The following is an 18109-nucleotide window of genomic DNA, read 5'->3' as shown; positions in this document are numbered from 1 at the left end:
ACACACAACCGAGTTTACAGAGTCTTAAACAACCTTTGTAGATGTGGATGATGTTTTAGAAGGTGTAAGGACATGTCAGCAGAACACAGAGAATCCTTAGCAGACTACCGAGATTCCTCAGGTAGAGGAACATGTGGAGCAGATTGTTGCACCACCACCTCCTACTCCAGCACCAGAGCTTAGGAGATCTTCTCGGCAGCACGTACCAAACAAGAGGTATGTGAACCATTTACTTCTTACAGATGGAGGCGAACATGAATGTTATGTTGAAGCATGTCAGGTAGGTGATGCGAGCAAGTGGAAGCTTGTAATGAAAGACGAGATGAAGTCTTTTAACTTCAAAAAAACATAGGAACTAGCTAAGTTACCCAATGGTAAGAAGGCTCTTCACAACAAATGGGTTTATAGAATCAAAGAGGAGCATGACGACTCCAGGAGGTACAAGGCTCAGTTGGTAGTTAAAGGCTTTGAGCAGAAGGAAGGAATTGACTACACCAACATTTTTGCACCAATTATGAAGCTGACAACCATCAGATCTGTTTTGAGTATTGTTGCCTCAAAGGGTTTACATCTTGAGAAGTTAGACGTGAAGACGACATTTCTTCATGGTGATCTTGATGAGGAAATCTATATGTAACAACCAGAAGGTTTTTCAGAAAAAGGCAAAGTGAATCTTGTATGCAAATTGAAAAAGAGTTTGTATGGTCTCAAACAACCTCCTAAACAGTGGTACAAGAAATTCGACAGCTATATGCAGAAGAACAATTTTCAGAAATGCAATGTCGACCACTGCTGCTACTTCAAAAGGTATCGTACTAGTTATATTATTCTACTGTTATATGTCGATGATATCCTAGTCGCAGGATCAGATATAGAAGAGATTAGGAAGTTGAAGAAGCAACAGTCAGAGGAATTTGATATGAAAGACTTGGGTCCTACAAAACAGATTCTTGGGATGCGGATCTCTAGAGATAAGCAACAAAACACGTTGCAGTTATCTCAGTTAGAGTACATCAGCCGTGTTTTATAGAGGTTCAACATGAGCAGCGCCAAAGTTGTAAATATACCATTGGTAGGTCATTTTCGACTCTCAAAGAATCAATCTCTCCATACAGATGAAGAGAAAGAATTCATGACTAAGGTTCCATATGCCTCAGTCGTTGGAAGTCTAATGTATGCTTTGGTTGGTACCAGACCAGATATTGGCCAAGCAGTGGGAGCTGTCAACAGGTATATGTCAAATCCAGGGAAGACACACTGGGAAGCAGTAAAGTGGATTTTGAGATATCTTCGTGACACTATTGATAAGTGCCTATGTTTCAGCAAAAGTGATCTGAAAATCTGAGGATTTGTAAATGCTGATTTTGTAGGTGAGATTGATCATCGCAGAAGCACCACCGGGTACATATTCACTGTTGGTTCAACATCTGTTAGTTGGATGTCACAGATATAGAAGATTGTTATTTTATCCACTACAGAAGCTAAATATGTAGCAGTGACAGAAGCCAGTAAAGAGATGATTTGGCTTCAAGGCTTGTTAACGGAGCTTGGATTACAGCTAGAAAAGAATGTTTTGTATAGTGACGGTCAGAGTGCGATACATCTAGCGAAGAACTCAGCATTTCATTGTAGAACTAAGCATATTGGATTGTGTTACCACTTCGTCAAATCTCTAATAGAGGACGATGTGTTAATACTTGAAAAAATCCAAGGTAGCAGAAATCCGGCAGATATGTTAACTAAGGTGGTGACTACAGAGAAGCTAAAGTTATGTTCAACTTCAATTGGTCTTCATGTCTGAAGACATATTTTGAGCACATCATTTATTCATGATACTGGTTGAGGAGGCGTCTCTGTCTCTAAGTGGGAGGTTGTTAAAGTTGGAGCCAGAAGACAGCCAAGAGACAGTTGAAGACACATTGCAAGCTAGGAGCTGAGTCAGAAACGCGGTGGAATTTATTTCTCCATTAATCTCTCCGTTATAACTTTCATTTGTAATTGATTTTATTTAATTATGATTTAAATTCCAAACCCTATAAATAGAGGGTTGTGGAAGATGTAATTGTGTGTGCAGAAGTGTGAAAAGCTTAGAGAGAGCAGAGAGGAAGAAGGGAGGAAGAGAGAGAGAGAGAGAGAGAGAGAGAGAGAGAGAGAGAGAGAGAGTTGTAATATTTTCCGGCTATAGTGAATACTTGGTGTGTGCTTCGTGGATGTAGATCGTTATTGACTGAACCACGTTAAATCTTTGGTGTCACTTTGATCTAAATGCTCACAGGTTCCTAACAATTTTTGAGGCTATATAAAAAAAAAAACAAAAAACAAAAAACAAAAAACAAAAAAGCATAGACATAATGTTTTAGTTTAACCATATTCTTTGCTCCTATTTTACAAAAAAGGGAGAATCAAATTTGTTCACAAGAGGCATTTTTTATCACTTAGTGTTATGTTTTGAAACAAGCTATAAATGGTGAGATGGATCACTAATTTCCAATATAACATTAAAATTGATAGATATATTCTGATATTGTAAAGTTATATATAAATTGCAATTGAGACCATCGAAAGAAACTCAAATAAGATGTATTGATGGACTAATATAAGACTTACAAATTTAGTTAATTGATATAAAAGGTACATGCATCTTTTTAAGGGAACCTAGGTGAAGAAAATTATTTAGAGAAATTCAAAAGTTATATAAAGCCTAACCTAGAAAACAATGAGCGAAAGTTAAGTTAAACTCTCTTTTTATTTTTTTAAAGTTAACCCCAAAATAATGGTGTAGAAATTTTGATTCATGCATTAAGAAATGGTTAAAAGATGAGCATTAGTTACTATTTATGTAATATTTGTGCACTCTAAGGAAAGGCGAAAAAAGAGCTCATATAATAGATTGCTTGACAATAGGAGGCAATGGAAGTTTAGGACTTGTAGCGCTTCAATCCATATGGGGCGAGGGTAGCATGGTCCATAATAATTCGGGCACAAAATAGAGAAAGAGAGCCATCTTAGGTTGATGTCATCCAAAATAGAACCATGCATGCTACTAATTGCCTATATATAAAATCCACAACAAGGAATCCATAATGAGATCCAGAGAGGGGATTGATCAAGAAATCATAAAAGATCTCCAGTAGGAGAGTAATATTAATAAAGGGATTCGCAACATAAATGATCAATTAGAAAAATTGACGATGTTGGCTTTACAAAAAAAGGGATGCTCTTTGCTATGAAATTAGAATGTAAAATGTAATAAATGGTGGAATCCTAGTTTTCCAACCACTTAGGAAAACATCTTTTAGACTTGTGTCGATTAAGGTCATGGCAATTAATCAGTGGCATGGTACACTCTCCAAGATTAAGGTAGAAGTTGACCAATGGTGGGTATGGTAGTCATCTAATAAGATGAAGAAATGACCCACCTCTTCATATATATATATATGCACAATGTGATCACTAATTTGACACAGTCTTGCACCAATTTACCTATTTTATTGTACTTAATTTACCTCTTCTTCTTTATTCCTTGTAATCCCGCTTGCCCCTCTCCCCTCCTCTACCTCCTCCTCCTCCTCCTCCTCCTCCTCCTCAACTTTTCTAATTGATTTTCAATGACCTCCCTTCTTTCTCCCTCCTTCTATGAATTCTATATTTCTATGATTCTAGATTCCCTATTAGCTGTTTCTAGTAAGATACTCTCATACGTTGTAAGATACTTTACATCTCTGAAGGGGCAGGTATTGGATCCAATTTTGCCATCTTCCCCTAATTCTTTACTTATCACATAAAGGTGTTTGAGAAATTGATAAAACATATTTTTGGCATGCCCGATGGAACCCTTTGTGTTGCAAATTATTAAATATACAATAGACAATTTGGTAACAAATTGCAAAAAGAAATTTGTGTTCGATTTCTCACACCTCTCATGAAGTTGTGACCATGATAAAGACAATTGTTTACAAGTTGAAGATTGAAATGAGATCTTAGATGGAGAATGAGGAAAGATATGTTTGGTGATGTATGATTGAAAATAAAAATACAAAAGATTCCACTTCAGCGCAACCTTAGTCTTTTCATGGGTGTGGCGAATCATCACTCACAATTATAATGACCCATGGAGGTTTGACGAACCTGCTCTTTGTCAAGGTGATATTGAGAGGCAAGTGTCGTTTACTCCATGATTGCCTCCTATTTGAACCATTACTTATGATGGTTTTGGTCAAATCTCAACAGTGTAAAGAGCAATAGAATTGTTTTACAAACATCATCAGTTATGAAGATATTAAGAACCTTTCTCTAGTTTGAGCTCACCATTGATGGAAAATATATAGTCACCTTAAAGGCCAATTATACTAGAGAGGAAGGGGATTTTGACCCTACCGAGCATGAAAAATTCAAGATCTCCTTGCTCAATTAAGGATTTGAAACTTGATGATGACAAAGGTTTTGATATTCTTAAGAGAAAAAATTATCTCAAAGATCATAGATACCCTAAATATTCTGATGGTATAGACTTGAGTCCTTATAATAAGGATTAGATAGTTAGAGAAAGACTCGATGTGGATGTGGGTCCATTTATTGGCAAAAGTAATGAGGTGAGTGAGAATCATTCTTTGGCTTGGCCCAAGTTGGGTATACGATAGCTAAATTATGTCCTTTAAGACCCTCTATTCCTTATCTCTTATCCCCTACCATTTAAATTAGATAGCCAAATTATTAATTCTCTGCAGATTTTAGAATTCAAAACAGGAGAAGGATTCTTGGTATTGATTGAAATTCAATCCATGGGATTAAGTCTCTTAAAATTAGGTTAAGGAAAAAATTTTTAATTAAAAACAAAAGAGGAGTAAGGACTTGATCTGAACTTGTTTTACTTTGTACCTAGACTATCTTATCTAAGTTGACCAAGTTAGAAGAAGAAAAAATATATATATTGGCATGCATTGCAATTTAGAATGGTTGAAACCCCATCCATTGGCCAACCAAGTCACCATAATATCATGGTGGCTAATCATCAATGGCGTCTTTGTGTGTGTATTCCGTGAATATGTTTTCCCTTAGGTTGAAGTAAGAGGAAATCCTAAGACCATGTAGCTAAAGCTCAACACTTGGATAAATACACGGTTAAGGAATTACAATCAGGTGGACATTATTTGTGCAATTTTTATTCACCCTAATGAAATGCAAAAAAAAAAAGAAAAAAAAAACAAAAAATAAAAAACAAAAAACACTTGTGAATGAGTAATTGACAATTAGAGGGAATGAAGGTTTGGGACATATAGTGCATTGGTGGTTTATGAAGGTAAGGACAATATGATCTGCGATAAGTTGGCCACAAAGCAAGAAACAAAACCATCCCATAGTGTCATTTATACGAGCATTATACATATGACTACATTATAAGAATTTCTATAACGAGGTTTGGTCAAAAAAATCATTCAAGATTCCTTTTGCCCATAAATGTAATACAATATAAAAGGTCAAATGTGGAATTATGGATGCTAGGGTAACATTAACTCCTTGGTAAAAATTTATCAAAGATACGAAAATGACATACTTTACATTTTTAGTCGATTGGCCATTGCTAACGAAAACCCTAGAGAGCAGTGGAGGCGGAGGCGCGGAGCCTCCCCCGCGATGGCAATTCCGTTATTTCTGCCTCAAAAGGCCCCAAATGCCAAACCCCCCAACACTTATCGTCTACACTCTACACCAAAAACACGAAAAAAAATGATATTCTAATCGCAGGACACGACTTCCATTGGACAATAAATTCTCTCTTATTTCAGATTAGGTTTCTGTCTCCTACTCTCTTAGTCTCTCTCTCTCTCCACTGTGCGCTGCTCTTGAGGCTAGGGTTTGTATCGACCCTATCTCCTCCCCTTCATTCTCTGTAGTCGCCCTTTCCATTCTCTCTGTAATCTTGGAAAATCGTTTGGGAGCTTTGTGTTGCAGATCTACGGCATAGATAATGGCGCCGAAGTGGATGAACTAGGGTCTCGCGGTTGCCTCTTTGCGGTTGTGTGCGTGGAGTTTGGGGTTGTTCTTGAAGGGGCGGTATTGAAATGGCGACTGCGAACCCGTTTGATTTATTGGGGGATGATGATGCGGAAGACCCCTCGCAGCTGATCGCTGCGCAGCAGTTGATCGCTGCGCAGCAGCAGAAGCCGGCGTCGGCGCCGGCGCCGAAGAAGGCCTTGGCTACGTCTCAAGCTACGGCGCAGCAGAAGGTGGCACCGGCTGCAAAGATGCCGTCGAAGCCTCTCTCTCCAGCCCAGGCTGGTGAGGTTCTATTTTTTTGTTTGAGCGAATTTCTTTTCTGTTTTTATTAAGCTATGCTTTTCACCATAAGGCCTATGTGGAATTATTATCACTCACTATAGTCAGGGAGTTTGTTTGAACCATAAAACTAGTTGAGTCCTAGGCCTTTGTTAATGTAGGACCCACTTATTCTAAGGCCTGTCGCAGGATTGAGTTCCCTCGCGAATGTATAATGGATCATATCTATTTAGCCATCTGATGTATGAAGATTCACATATCTCGCTCAAAATTAGTGTTTTCAATTTAAAGCATTATTTGGATGGGACAGCTTTGGATTGCTGACCATCTTAATGTGTGGATGTAGATATAGCTATTTTTTACCATGTGTGATTGCCGTGCTATCTGTCTGAAGCCATGATAACTGATTTTATTATGAATCCAGAACAATACAATCTATTTCTAATTATAGAACAGTAGGCTTTCATATTTTATATGCATGTCTTTTTGTTTATTGTATTAGTGGTTTTAAGCTCACACTATTGATTAAAATGTTCTTATATTTGATTCTTAACTTTCAATTGCTTATTCATACAACGATTTATGTTTATGCTTTTTAACTTATCATTTTTCTGCTGGTACTATCCTCTTTTGAAGCTCTTATATTATATTCTGGTTAGCATAGTTGTCAAACACTTACAGCACTCTGTAGGATGTTCAAGAAGATACATTATCTTGGGAAAATCAATAAATTTCACACAAAACACAAATGCCACACTCAGCACCCAAAACTCCCACGCCTTATCGGAGTTTGGGATGAGATGTTGTTGCAGCTTTATCTCTACATTCAGAGAGGTGTTTTTCACGACTTATTATGACTTTCTGGTGTGACACCGTTACCATCAAGCCAATGGCTCAAGGCCCACCCTAAAAAATGCTACACCTAGGGCAAATGGTTCCGACACCACATCACGAAGCATATCTTGTTTGACAAGGAACTTGCAATTCATAATAGTGTATCTGTGAGTCATGATACAAACACAATATTTGATACTCTTCTAATTAAGAACCCTGTGGCTATTTACCCTTTGTACTTCCTTTTTCCGTTGATGATCTTTAAAAGGCTATTCCTAGTACCTTAAGGCTCCGTTTGGAACTCGGAAAATGTTAGGGAAAGGAAAAGAAAATATCAAGGAATTCTCATTTTAATGTTTGGTTATCAAGAAAAATGAGAAAGAAAATAAAAAATATACTAAATTTATAAATGAAAATTTGATTTTGCATATCATGGATATTTAGTTTTCCCTAATTTTTAGTCATATTAAAACAAACTTTCATTTTTGATAGTATTGAATAGAGAAGGAAAATGCAAGAGAAAATGACTTTTCTCTTTATTTTCCTTTCCTTTCCCATGTAAAATTGTCCAAAAGGACGCTAAAGATACATGTTATTTGATATTAAATCTAATATTGTGTTTTTGACAATTTGTTGTGTGACACAAACTAAGCTCCTTTTATAACTATTGCATTTAATTTCATTTTACATATTAATAAAAATAATAATTTCTACATGTACATGCTTCTCAAAATATAGGGGACTATTAGACGGCAACTTTGTGGAGTTTAAAATTTTTTTGGTTATTAACATTTTCAAAATTTAAAAAAATTTTATGTTTTTTTTTTACATTCTATTTATTTATTTATTTATTTTTTCCTGATTATATAACTATATAGGAAAAGAGAGCAATGATGGAGTGATCCCCATGGCATGTACAGGCGATGATGTGAGGAAATTGAGGTTTAAGTGAAATAATTGGTTTAGAATAGCTTGTCTCTCCAATATTTGGACTAAAGTTAGTCAAATTTTGTATGAGATTTCTTGAAATGTTTTGAAATGCTGAGTTAAAACACTTCCAGAGTCCCGCAGCATCTAATTCTTTAAGCTTTGTTGCATCCATGAAATGGTTTTTTTTGCTACATCCATACTTCATTGTAATGTCATATAAATTTCTGTTCTAAATGTATGTGCATTTATAAATAAATTTTTTGCTTTGTTAAAAAAAACTTGCAACAAACAATATTACATGTTTGTTTCAAAAAATTTATCATTGAGGATTGATGTAAAAAATTTCTCATCAAGGAGAACATTAAACAAGGGATTTTTTTTCAGCCACATGTAATTATTGAAATTTATTTGTTACATTGTCTCTGTGCATATTGCTCAAACAGGAAATTTCATTTTTCCTTTTACACTTTGGCACTATTCGCAATTTGGTTTTCTTTTTAGTGAGGGAGACAAAGAATGAAACTGGGCGAGGCGGAGGTCGAGGCAGTGGCCGTGGATATGGGCGAGGTCGTGGTGGTGGATTTAATAGGGACTTTGTCAACAATGAGAATGTGTTCAGCAATAGTGGAGTTCCTGGTGGTCAAGGTGCCATTGAAGATGTTGATGGTGGAAATGCCTCTGAAAGGCGTGGCTATGGTGGACCTCGTGGTGCTTATCGTGGTGGTCGTCGTGGTGGTTTTAACAATGGAGAAGTAGGGGATGGGGACCGCTCTCGTAGGGTATATGAACGCCGTAGTGGCACTGGGCGTGGGTAAATCTCTTTTGCTTGATGTTCATCTGAATATATTTAAATTTTTGGCATTTTCTGTACTCCGTGTTTGTTTTTTGGATAAATTATTTCTCCATATTTATGCTTTTACTATTGTGAACAGAAATGAATTCAAGCGTGAAGGGTCTGGTCGTGGAAATTGGGGAACTGAGACTGACGAGGTTACTCGGTGAGTATTATTTTTTATGGAAACTTCAACTTGTTGCAGATTTTAAATTTTTTATTTTGATATTTGAGATACCTTTTATTTCGTTAGTACTGTGTGTGAACTAGCATTGTTTTGCTCATCATGGTTTTAAAAGGGTAACTGAAGAAGTTAATGAAAGCGAGAAGGCTGTTGAGAAGCCCCCAAGAGAGGAAGATGCAGTGGATGACAACAAGGAGAGCCCTATAAATGAATCTGAGGAAAAAGAGCCTGAGGATAAGGTGAACATTTTCAATCTATATATAATATGTTTCTTTAAACTTCCTTCAAAGTAAATTACTGATGTTTTTACCTGCTGGAGATATGATGATTTGTTTTTAAAAGACATGGCATTTCATTTACATGTAGGCTGCTAAATATATTAGTTAATATTTAATATAAGAACTATTGATTAGTTGTTTTCTTCATCTGAAAGCCCTGGTTTCCCAGATAAATTTTTGCACGGTTTTCTTTTTGAGCAATAGCAAGACGGTTCTATTAGCAAGGCTACAGAAAATTTTCAATGACAATTTGTAGCAAAGTTTTGGTAGTTCTTTTTCACAATCTGGACCATTTTTAGGGTCCTTGATGTGATCGTGTTCTTTGAGTTGATAGTGGGAATTGATTGGATGTAAATATTATTATCTTTCCATGTTCTTCCATTTTTCCACATGAGATGTTAACTTTGTACATATTTTTTGGGGGATAAGAAAGAAGATATATTAGGAAAGGAGGAGAAAATACAAGCAAAAGAGGAGAAGGGGGTCTCAGCAAATAAAGCTAAAAATAAAGAAAGAAAAATCACCCTGAGCATAACTGCCCACTAACCCAAACACATAGCAAGCTCTACTGAAGAAAGCCTCTTCTCAGACCTTTTGCTTCATAGTTAATAGATTATTGCAAACTTGTCAATTCCCTTTGATCCTTCTTAGCCTTTCACCAACATTCAAGTGACCTTCATGTTCCTTTGAATTAGCTAATTGCAAACCATATTATCCAGCAATTGTCGAAACCGTGAGGTAGGAACAGGATCCAGTCTGCTTATCCTCAATGGGGCCCAACTGGACTTAAAATATTTTTTGACCATTAATAAAAACTGCTTAATATATTTTAGAAGGCACCATTACTTTTTACTATTGTTATTATTATTCACTTGGATAAGAGATGTGGTTTAATATTTGCTCCTCAACATAATGTTCAGAATTACATGTTAAATAAACTTGTATCAATTTGTTCAATCTTCCCTAGCTCAAAACTTCTTGTATGAGAAGAACAGTTTTTGCATGCCAAATCTTTGAAAGTATCAGGGATACTGAACTTTTTGTTACAACAGTTGGTTAGTTATATTATTATAAGGAGACAAGTCATAACTGTGTACTTCATTCATCTAATTAAATATCAAATGACCTTTTAAGTTACATTTATTTAAAATATTTGTATGACGGTTCTTTTTCTTTTTGTACAATAGGAGATGACACTTGAGGAGTATGAAAAGGTGCTGGAAGAGAAGAGGAAGGCTTTGCAGGCACTCAAGACCGAGGAAAGGAGGGTTGATGTTGAGAAAGAGTTTGGAACCATGCACCAACTTTCAAACAAGAAGCGCAATGATGATGTCTTCATCAAATTGGTGAATTTTGTTGGCACTTCTAATTTATTTAAATATTAATGTTATTAATATTTTGAAGCTAACATCCAGTATCTAAGTCATCTTTTTACTCAATTTCTTTCTTAGGGCTCTGATAAGGATAAGCGGAAAGAAATTGCTGAAAAGGAAGAGAGAGCCAAGAAGGTACTCTTCTATGTTTAATCCCCCCTCCCCCTTTTTTTCTGTCCATGTACTTATGTCATGTCTTATGTTAACTCTATGAATGTGAAACTTGTTTATGCAGCTAATTCAGCATGAAGATTCTTTAAAAAGTTGGTTTTATTTTATATTTTTTATTTTCTAATGATTCTGAACTGTTGTTCAAATTTCTTCCCTTTCCTCCCACCATGTGCTCTTCCTTTATCATTTAAATTTTTATTTGACATCAATACCTTTTTCCTGTCATATATTTTGGGCTCTTACACTTCCTATATGGATCTCATGAATTTATGTGCCAACGTGCCAGTGGTTTTGCCATTGATGAAGTGACTTGTTATGAACTTGGTGGAGTTCTAAGTCTCTAGTAGGTATTGTAGGGGAGGAATTTGTTTTACTAGGAAAGGTTATACACTCTTCCTATTCAGAAAAGAAGCTTAAGTGTTTGATTGCACATTGATTCTAACAAAGCTTTCTCAGAGTGGTTGTGGTAGTTCATGCAACAATATACTAGTCTGTGGAGGAAGATTATGGAGTCCAAGCATGGTGTGGCGAGGAAGGGTTAGATATTTTCTTTTCCTTGAATGACTTATTGGTTTGTTCGTTTGGATGTATGTATGTCTACTAAGGTTGGGAGGAGTTTTTCCAGCATGTTAGATTTTATGTTGCCACAGGTGATATTATTTTCTTCAATTGGAAACTTTCCACTTACCATTCAGTTACATAATTTATACCAACTAGCTCCCTATTGGGGGATTTTGGTGGTTGAGTATAGTGAGGACACGTGGCCTTGGTGCTCATTGTTTCTGAGAAGTGCACAGTAGGCTTCAGTTTCTCCAATCTTTTTTATCTCCACTAAGTTAATTAAGTAGGGTGGGGGATCATAGACCTATCTGGAAGCATACCAGCAGTGGGATTTTGAGGGTTCATAATATTACAATTTATTCCAGGTTTCTTGAAGGTTAGATTACCTCTAGTCTGGCAGAGTATTTGGAAATTGGAATTTGAAAGCTTCTCCTGCAGAGTCATCTTTGTTGTGAGGATTCTTGACATGTGATTTTGATCATTTGTAATTTATAAGGTAGAGCAACGATTTATTGTAAAGGTGGCAAGGTGCTACGAGCTTTGCAAGAGTGCAGAGTCACTTGATGCATACTCTTGCATTGCTCTTTAAGCACATTTGTGGGAATCGGCTTTTGCTTTGTTTGGTATAAACTATAAAGTGGTTGCAAGCGGGCTCCACCATATCTGAATGTGGTATGTGGATGGTGAAGAAAATGCCGAATGTAGACGACCAAGATAGTTCTGCATGACATTGTGTCACATGAAGAATTTTCTGTTGTTTATTATTATTTTATTTATTTTATTTTTTGTTTTGGGGGCTGAGGAAGGAGAGGGGGTTTGCTTTGTACATTCTTTCTTGAATTATTTTGGTCTATTTTGCTTACTCTCTGTGTAATGCTTGAGTACAGTAAATGAGGACATGTGGTCTTGGTGCTCATTGTTTCTGAGAAGTGCACAGTGGGCTTCAATTTCTCCAATCTTTTTTATCTCCTCCACGAAGTTAATTAAGTAGGGTGGTGGATGATAGACCTATCTGGAAGCATACCAGCAGTGGGATTTTGAGGGTTCACAATATTACAATTTATTCCAGGATTCTTGAAGGTTAGATTACCTCTAGTCTAGCAGAGTATTTGGAAATTGTAAGTTGAAAGCTTCTCCTGCAGAGTCGTCTTTGTTGCGAGGATTCTTGACATGTGATTTTGACCATTTGTAATTTTTAAGGTAGAGCAAAGATTTATTGTAAACGTGGCAAGGTGCTATGAGCTTTTATTTATATATTTATTTATTTTGGGGGAGGGAGGTGAAAATCACTTACTATAATGCCATGTGCCCCATGATAGTAGCTGCTAGTGATTGTCCTAAATCTTTCTTGCCCAGCATTATCCCACTGCCTGTCGAGCAAAAGTCTGGGTAACCCCACAGCCAGAAAAATGTAATTGAAGTACAATCAAGATGTGACAAGGCTTGGATTGATAAGCAACCCATCGATGTCATAGATTGGAAAATATGGCAACAGATTGTCAAAGAAATAAAAAATGACCATTCAGTTGCACAATTTATACCAACTAGCTCCCTATTGGGGGATTTTGGTGGTTGAGTTTAGTGAGTGAGGACACGTGGTCTTGGTGCTCATTGTTTCTGAGAAGTGCACAGTAGGCTTCAGTTTCTCCAATCTTTTTTATCTCCTCCACTAAGTCAATTAAGTAGGGTGGAGGATGATAGACCTATCTGGACGCATACCAGCAGTGGGATTTTGAGGGTTCACAATATTACAATTTATTCCAGGATTCTTGAAGGTTAGATTACCTCTAGTCTAGCCGAGTATTTGGAAATTGGAAGTTGAAAGCTTCTCCTGCAGAGTCGTCTTTGTTGTGAGGATTCTTGACATGTGATTTTGACCATTTGTAATTTTTAAGGTAGAGCAAAGATTTATTGTAAACGTGGCAAGGTGCTATGAGCTTTGCCAGAGTGCAGAGTCAATTGATGCATACTCTTGCATTGCTTGCTCTTAAAGCACATTTTTGGGAATCAGCTTTTGCTTTGTTTGGTATAAACTATAAAGTGGTTGCAAGTGGCTTTACCATATCTGAATGTGGTATGTAGATGGTGAGGAAAATGCAGAATGTAGACGACCAAGATAGTTCTGCATGACATTGTGTCACATGAAGAATTTTCTGTTGTTTATTATTATTTATTTTATTTTATTTTTTGTTTTGGGGGCTGGGGAAGGAGAGGGGGTTTACTTTGTACATACTTTCTTGAATTATTTTGGTCAATTTTGCTTACTCTCTATGTAATGTATGCTGTTGAGTTGGTAATTGGTCATTTGGCAGGGAAGTTATCGTCTCACTTTCATTGGATGAAGAGCTAGCATAAGATCAAGATAGTTGGATTAATACAATTTTTTGGTTGGGCTTTTAGCCAATGGGTTTGGTTATTTAAGTTCTCCAAAGTCCTTTCATGAACTTCTAGAGAAGCTTATATAGGCGTTTTAAGGGATTTGTTAACTTTGCTTACTTTCTGTGTACCATTGTGTCCACAGTTTCAGAAACAATTGCGTTACAGCCGTTACATAACAGTCTCAGTGGCTTCCAAGACCATTACATGGTGGCCATTGCGGTACCTTAACAGCTGGTACTTTGTTAGCAAGGTTGTTAGAATAGGGTTCTTATGTAGGATTGATAGGATGGTTTGCAAGATCATAGAATTGGATCTAGGATTGTGAGATTCTACTAAGCACACAAATAAATATGAAAAATGCATGTGTTGTTTTTCATAAATTTCTATGACACGAACGTACAAAATTGGCTAGCAAGTGTTGAAGAATATAAAAATTACAAGGTAGGTAGGGCCTTCATATTGCCATAAGAGAAGATGGAAGTGTTCAAATTGTTGCATTCTTAACTTAATCAAACTGGATTATAATGAAAATGAATTAACTACTAATAAAAAGGAATGAACTTACTTTTTTTATATATTTATCTGTTAACAAACAACTATACAACATAAATTTCTATTTTTATTTCTTTCTGTTTTTTATTTTAAAATGTCTTTTGCCAACAAAAGCTAGGGGCTGTCTGCATAATATGTTTGTTCACTGGGCAGAAACTTAAACGTAAAACAGAAAATAGAAGTGATACCAAACATACCCAAAACTATCAAGCTAGCTTCTGTCCTAAATGTCAGCAACGGCCACCATTTGTCTCATTACTCTCACTAAGACGGTCTTCATTGACTTAATCAGTCATCATTAGTAGTATCATTATCATTGTTATTGTTTAATCTATCTTCATTCTTAATGTTTAAATTTTGCACCGCTTAATAATCACCAATGAACCAAAAATTAAAAATTTGAATCATAATTTTAATAATACAAAATATACTACATCACTTGTCCATTTCATGCAGTATAGGACAAAAATCAAGCCTATATGAAAAATATTTTAGTAAAGATGAATGTAGGATCTTATGATCTGACCAGATCCCACCAATCCTACTACAAACCTGCAACCCTATCAATTTTTGAGTCTATGTTCGATCTTGATTGTTCTAGTAAAGTAGGATTTTAGGATTATATCATTCTAGGACCGAATTGCTATTTTCACAACCATGATTGTTAGACTGGGTGTGAATGACTGATATAGTTCTTTCAGTCTTTTTTCTTTTTTTGTATTTTTTTTTTCTTTCTTTTCCATTTATTGAAACTTAGAAACTCAATTTTACATTTGTTTATTTTTGTTAGTAATTTTATATAAATTTATTTTTGGGTTTATTTTCTTTGATATTTAGTATGTATTTCCTTAATAACTAGCATGCAAATGGTCCTAACTTTTTCTCATTAAAATTACATATTTGCACTTTTAAATTCTTTCAATTTTATTTTCTGTTGTGTTTTTCTTGCACCTACATTAGAGTTAAAAATATGTTCTATTGCTGGCATCTTTGTTCCTGTTTAATATATAAACATTCTATATTTTATGTTTCTTTATATTTATGATAGTCTTAAGTTATACTTGTAACCAGTAAAGTAGTTAAAAGCAGCAAATGCATCTTTCTCCATAATAGCAACTAGAGCAACCAAGATGACAACCAAACTATGTTACAATTTAAATTAATAAAATTTTTACTAAAAACCATTTAAAGCATTAGTATGAAGGAATTTTGTATCAATTCTTGTGAATTTATATACTTTTAACAAGTTTGCTAATGCCAAAAATGAAAATTCATGGATGTGGTGTCCTCTTAACAGCCTTGATGGCAGCATTTGTTACATCACTGTTGCAAGGGCTGTTACCATTTTTTAAAACCATGACTGTGTTGTTCATTTGGCTGGGTAATTGCTGTGATATTTTTTATGGGAAGAAAGAAGGAAGATTTTTCCCCTCCTGGTTTTGGAAAGAGGGGGGGGGTCAAGTTTTAAGCGATGATTGTGTACAAGTGTTGCACCCCCTGGGGTGTTTTTAGTGAATACTTGAGAACAGTTATAATAATTCAGTGGTGCATATTTTATTATAAATTTCAAACTTCAGTATGTCGGCAGGAACTTGGAAACTGAAAATGGAAAATGAGAATGAATTCTCACTACTGAACATGCCTTGAACTCCTAAATTTCCTTTTGTTCATTGCATGTCTTTTCTTAGGCCTATTTCATAAATATTGGTGAATGGTCCTAATTATCAAATTGAAGTTAGTGGACTTGCCTGCCTGCTTGGTTTTTGAAGGTATTGGAGTCCTGAAAACATTTATCCTTGAAAACTGTACTGACTTTGGTTTGATTGTTCAAGTCTGTCAGCATAAATGAGTTCTTGAAGCCAGCTGAAGGGGAGAGGTACTACAACCCAAGTGGTCGTGGCCGGGGGCGTGGTCGCGGTTCCAGAGGGGGATTTAGTGGAGGCAACACAATAAGCAGTGTGGCAGCCCCTTCCATTGAAGATCCTGGGCAGTTCCCAATCTTAGGTGCCAAGTGAGGTTTTATCCTACCCCAGTTTTAATCTCTTTGGTTTTTCCTATATTGGGTTCTTTCCTTTGATCTTTGACCAGGAAGTTTAACTAGAATAATGGGGTTTCCTGTATCAAAGGGATTTCTTAAATTTTATGCAGCATTTAAAGTGTAAATTTCAAGTGTTTTGTTATGTGTTTTTTTTTTTTCTGTAGTTTGGGTGGTATGTTTTATCAACTGTTCTGAGGATTTGAGGCATATTTAACAATTTATTTTTGATCCGAATTTTATTATTGCTCAGTTTTGTTTTAGAATAATGGGGTTTCCTTTGTTATTTTTTTCTCTTTTTGGATTGTATTTAGAATATGTGAATCACCATTTGAGTTGTGCGCCATTTCTCCTCACATTCCATAGTTTTAAAAATTGAAGGTAAGTCCGGCACTTTTGCAGTGCCCCTCCTAAAATAAAAGTTTGGGTCTCGCTCGAGTAAATTTGCAGACCATATCTTGAGAAGATACTTCGGTGATTCAGTTTGTTTTATAGTTGGTGCTTGAAGTATTGAGTAGGGGTGTAATCAGTTCATAACGGTTCGGTTATGGGCCAAATTGAAAATTAAACCGAATTTTGTGGTTTTTAATCCTGGCGAATTGAAACCGAAATCAAACCGAACTTATTATCCCTGGAGAACTGAACATTGGCCGGTTCAGTTTCAATTTTTTTTATTTTTAATCGATTTTTTAAATATTCAACAGCTAAGGAGTGTGCAGTGGGGGTCACAAGTACACTATGAAGATGCCTTTTTTTTTTTTTTTTTTCTTTTATATGATTTTTTTAGCATCCGGACATCAAAATCAATTTTGTATTTTACCATTCAAAGAGTGGAATATCAATTTTGTGCTTGGGCACTTTGAGCTAGTAAAAGTGAAAAATATCTAAGGAGATGGAGAAGGGGAAGTGACTCGCGTACGTTGAGCAAAGAAGGGCCTTGGAGCCTAAGAGGGAGAAGAGGCTAGGAGGTGGTGGTTGCGTGTGCTATGGTAAGATGTTTGGCAAACAGGGAGTGACTCAAGCAAAGACTCCAGCACAGAAGAGCCCTAGAGCCTTTGACCAAAGCCAAGATCACCTTCGATTAAGGCTGAGATGTTTGAGAAAAAAAAGCTAGGAGGCTAGGGCAAGGGCTGGGGGCTAGGCACGGGGTTGTGCAGGTTGGAGATTTGGAGGCTTTTGCTTCGATTTGCAGGGTGGTGGCAGGCCTGGCCGAGTGGGGAGGGGATTGGGGAGGGAGGCAGGCCAGCCGAGTGGGGATTGGGGAGGGAGGGAAGCAGATCTGTTGTAAGAGGCGGCAATGGCAGTGGTGCAGAGGCAGAGGCAGAGGCGGTTGAGAACTGAGAAGAAACCCTGCATTCACTTATATTGAGGGAGCGGATTGGCTCAACCTGCCACAATTATTTAAATCGGTTTTTGAGGTTTGGTTATATTTATGCGACTGAAACTGAAATTAAAAATTTTTTGGAGCTGAAATTAAAATTGAAATTGAAATCGAAATGGAATACTGAAAAATTGAATCGCCGACATATTTTATATTTTAACCCCTACTACTGAGAATACGTTACAAAGGTCTTTGGCAGTGCATGGATGAAATAAGGTAGACCGTGTTTGTTTTGCATTGCATGCCCTACACGTCAGTCTCTGATCATTACATGCCTGTGCCAGCTGTAACACTGCATTGCAGCATCAAATTTTCTCCTATTT

The 18109-nt window shown here is 36.3% G+C and overlaps 1 protein-coding gene across 2 annotated transcripts; it reads left to right on the top strand.

Annotated features, from left to right (window-relative positions):
- The first annotated feature begins 5605 nt into the window (after nt 1–5605).
- LOC131166327 (RGG repeats nuclear RNA binding protein A-like) lies at nt 5606–16657 on the top strand. Of its 2 annotated transcripts, none has more exons than XM_058124777.1 (8): nt 5606–5791; nt 5953–6279; nt 8542–8851; nt 8973–9038; nt 9172–9295; nt 10522–10680; nt 10786–10842; nt 16203–16657. In XM_058124777.1, exons 2-8 carry the CDS (start codon nt 6063–6065, stop codon nt 16383–16385), a joined length of 1116 nt encoding a protein of 371 aa, XP_057980760.1. In that variant the 5' UTR covers nt 5606–5791; nt 5953–6062; the 3' UTR covers nt 16386–16657. The 2 variants fall into 2 exon arrangements, with proteins under 2 accessions (XP_057980760.1, XP_057980758.1); XM_058124775.1 differs by having other exon boundaries at nt 5714–5854.
- The last annotated feature ends 1452 nt before the right edge of the window (nt 16658–18109 follow it).

The sequence above is a fragment of the Malania oleifera genome, chromosome 10, assembly GCF_029873635.1.
Source record: "Malania oleifera isolate guangnan ecotype guangnan chromosome 10, ASM2987363v1, whole genome shotgun sequence".
In the NCBI taxonomy this organism is placed as follows: Eukaryota; Viridiplantae; Streptophyta; class Magnoliopsida; order Santalales; family Ximeniaceae; genus Malania; species Malania oleifera.
Note: the sequence above shows the minus strand (reverse complement) of the source record. Positions and strands in the feature narration are given on the sequence as shown.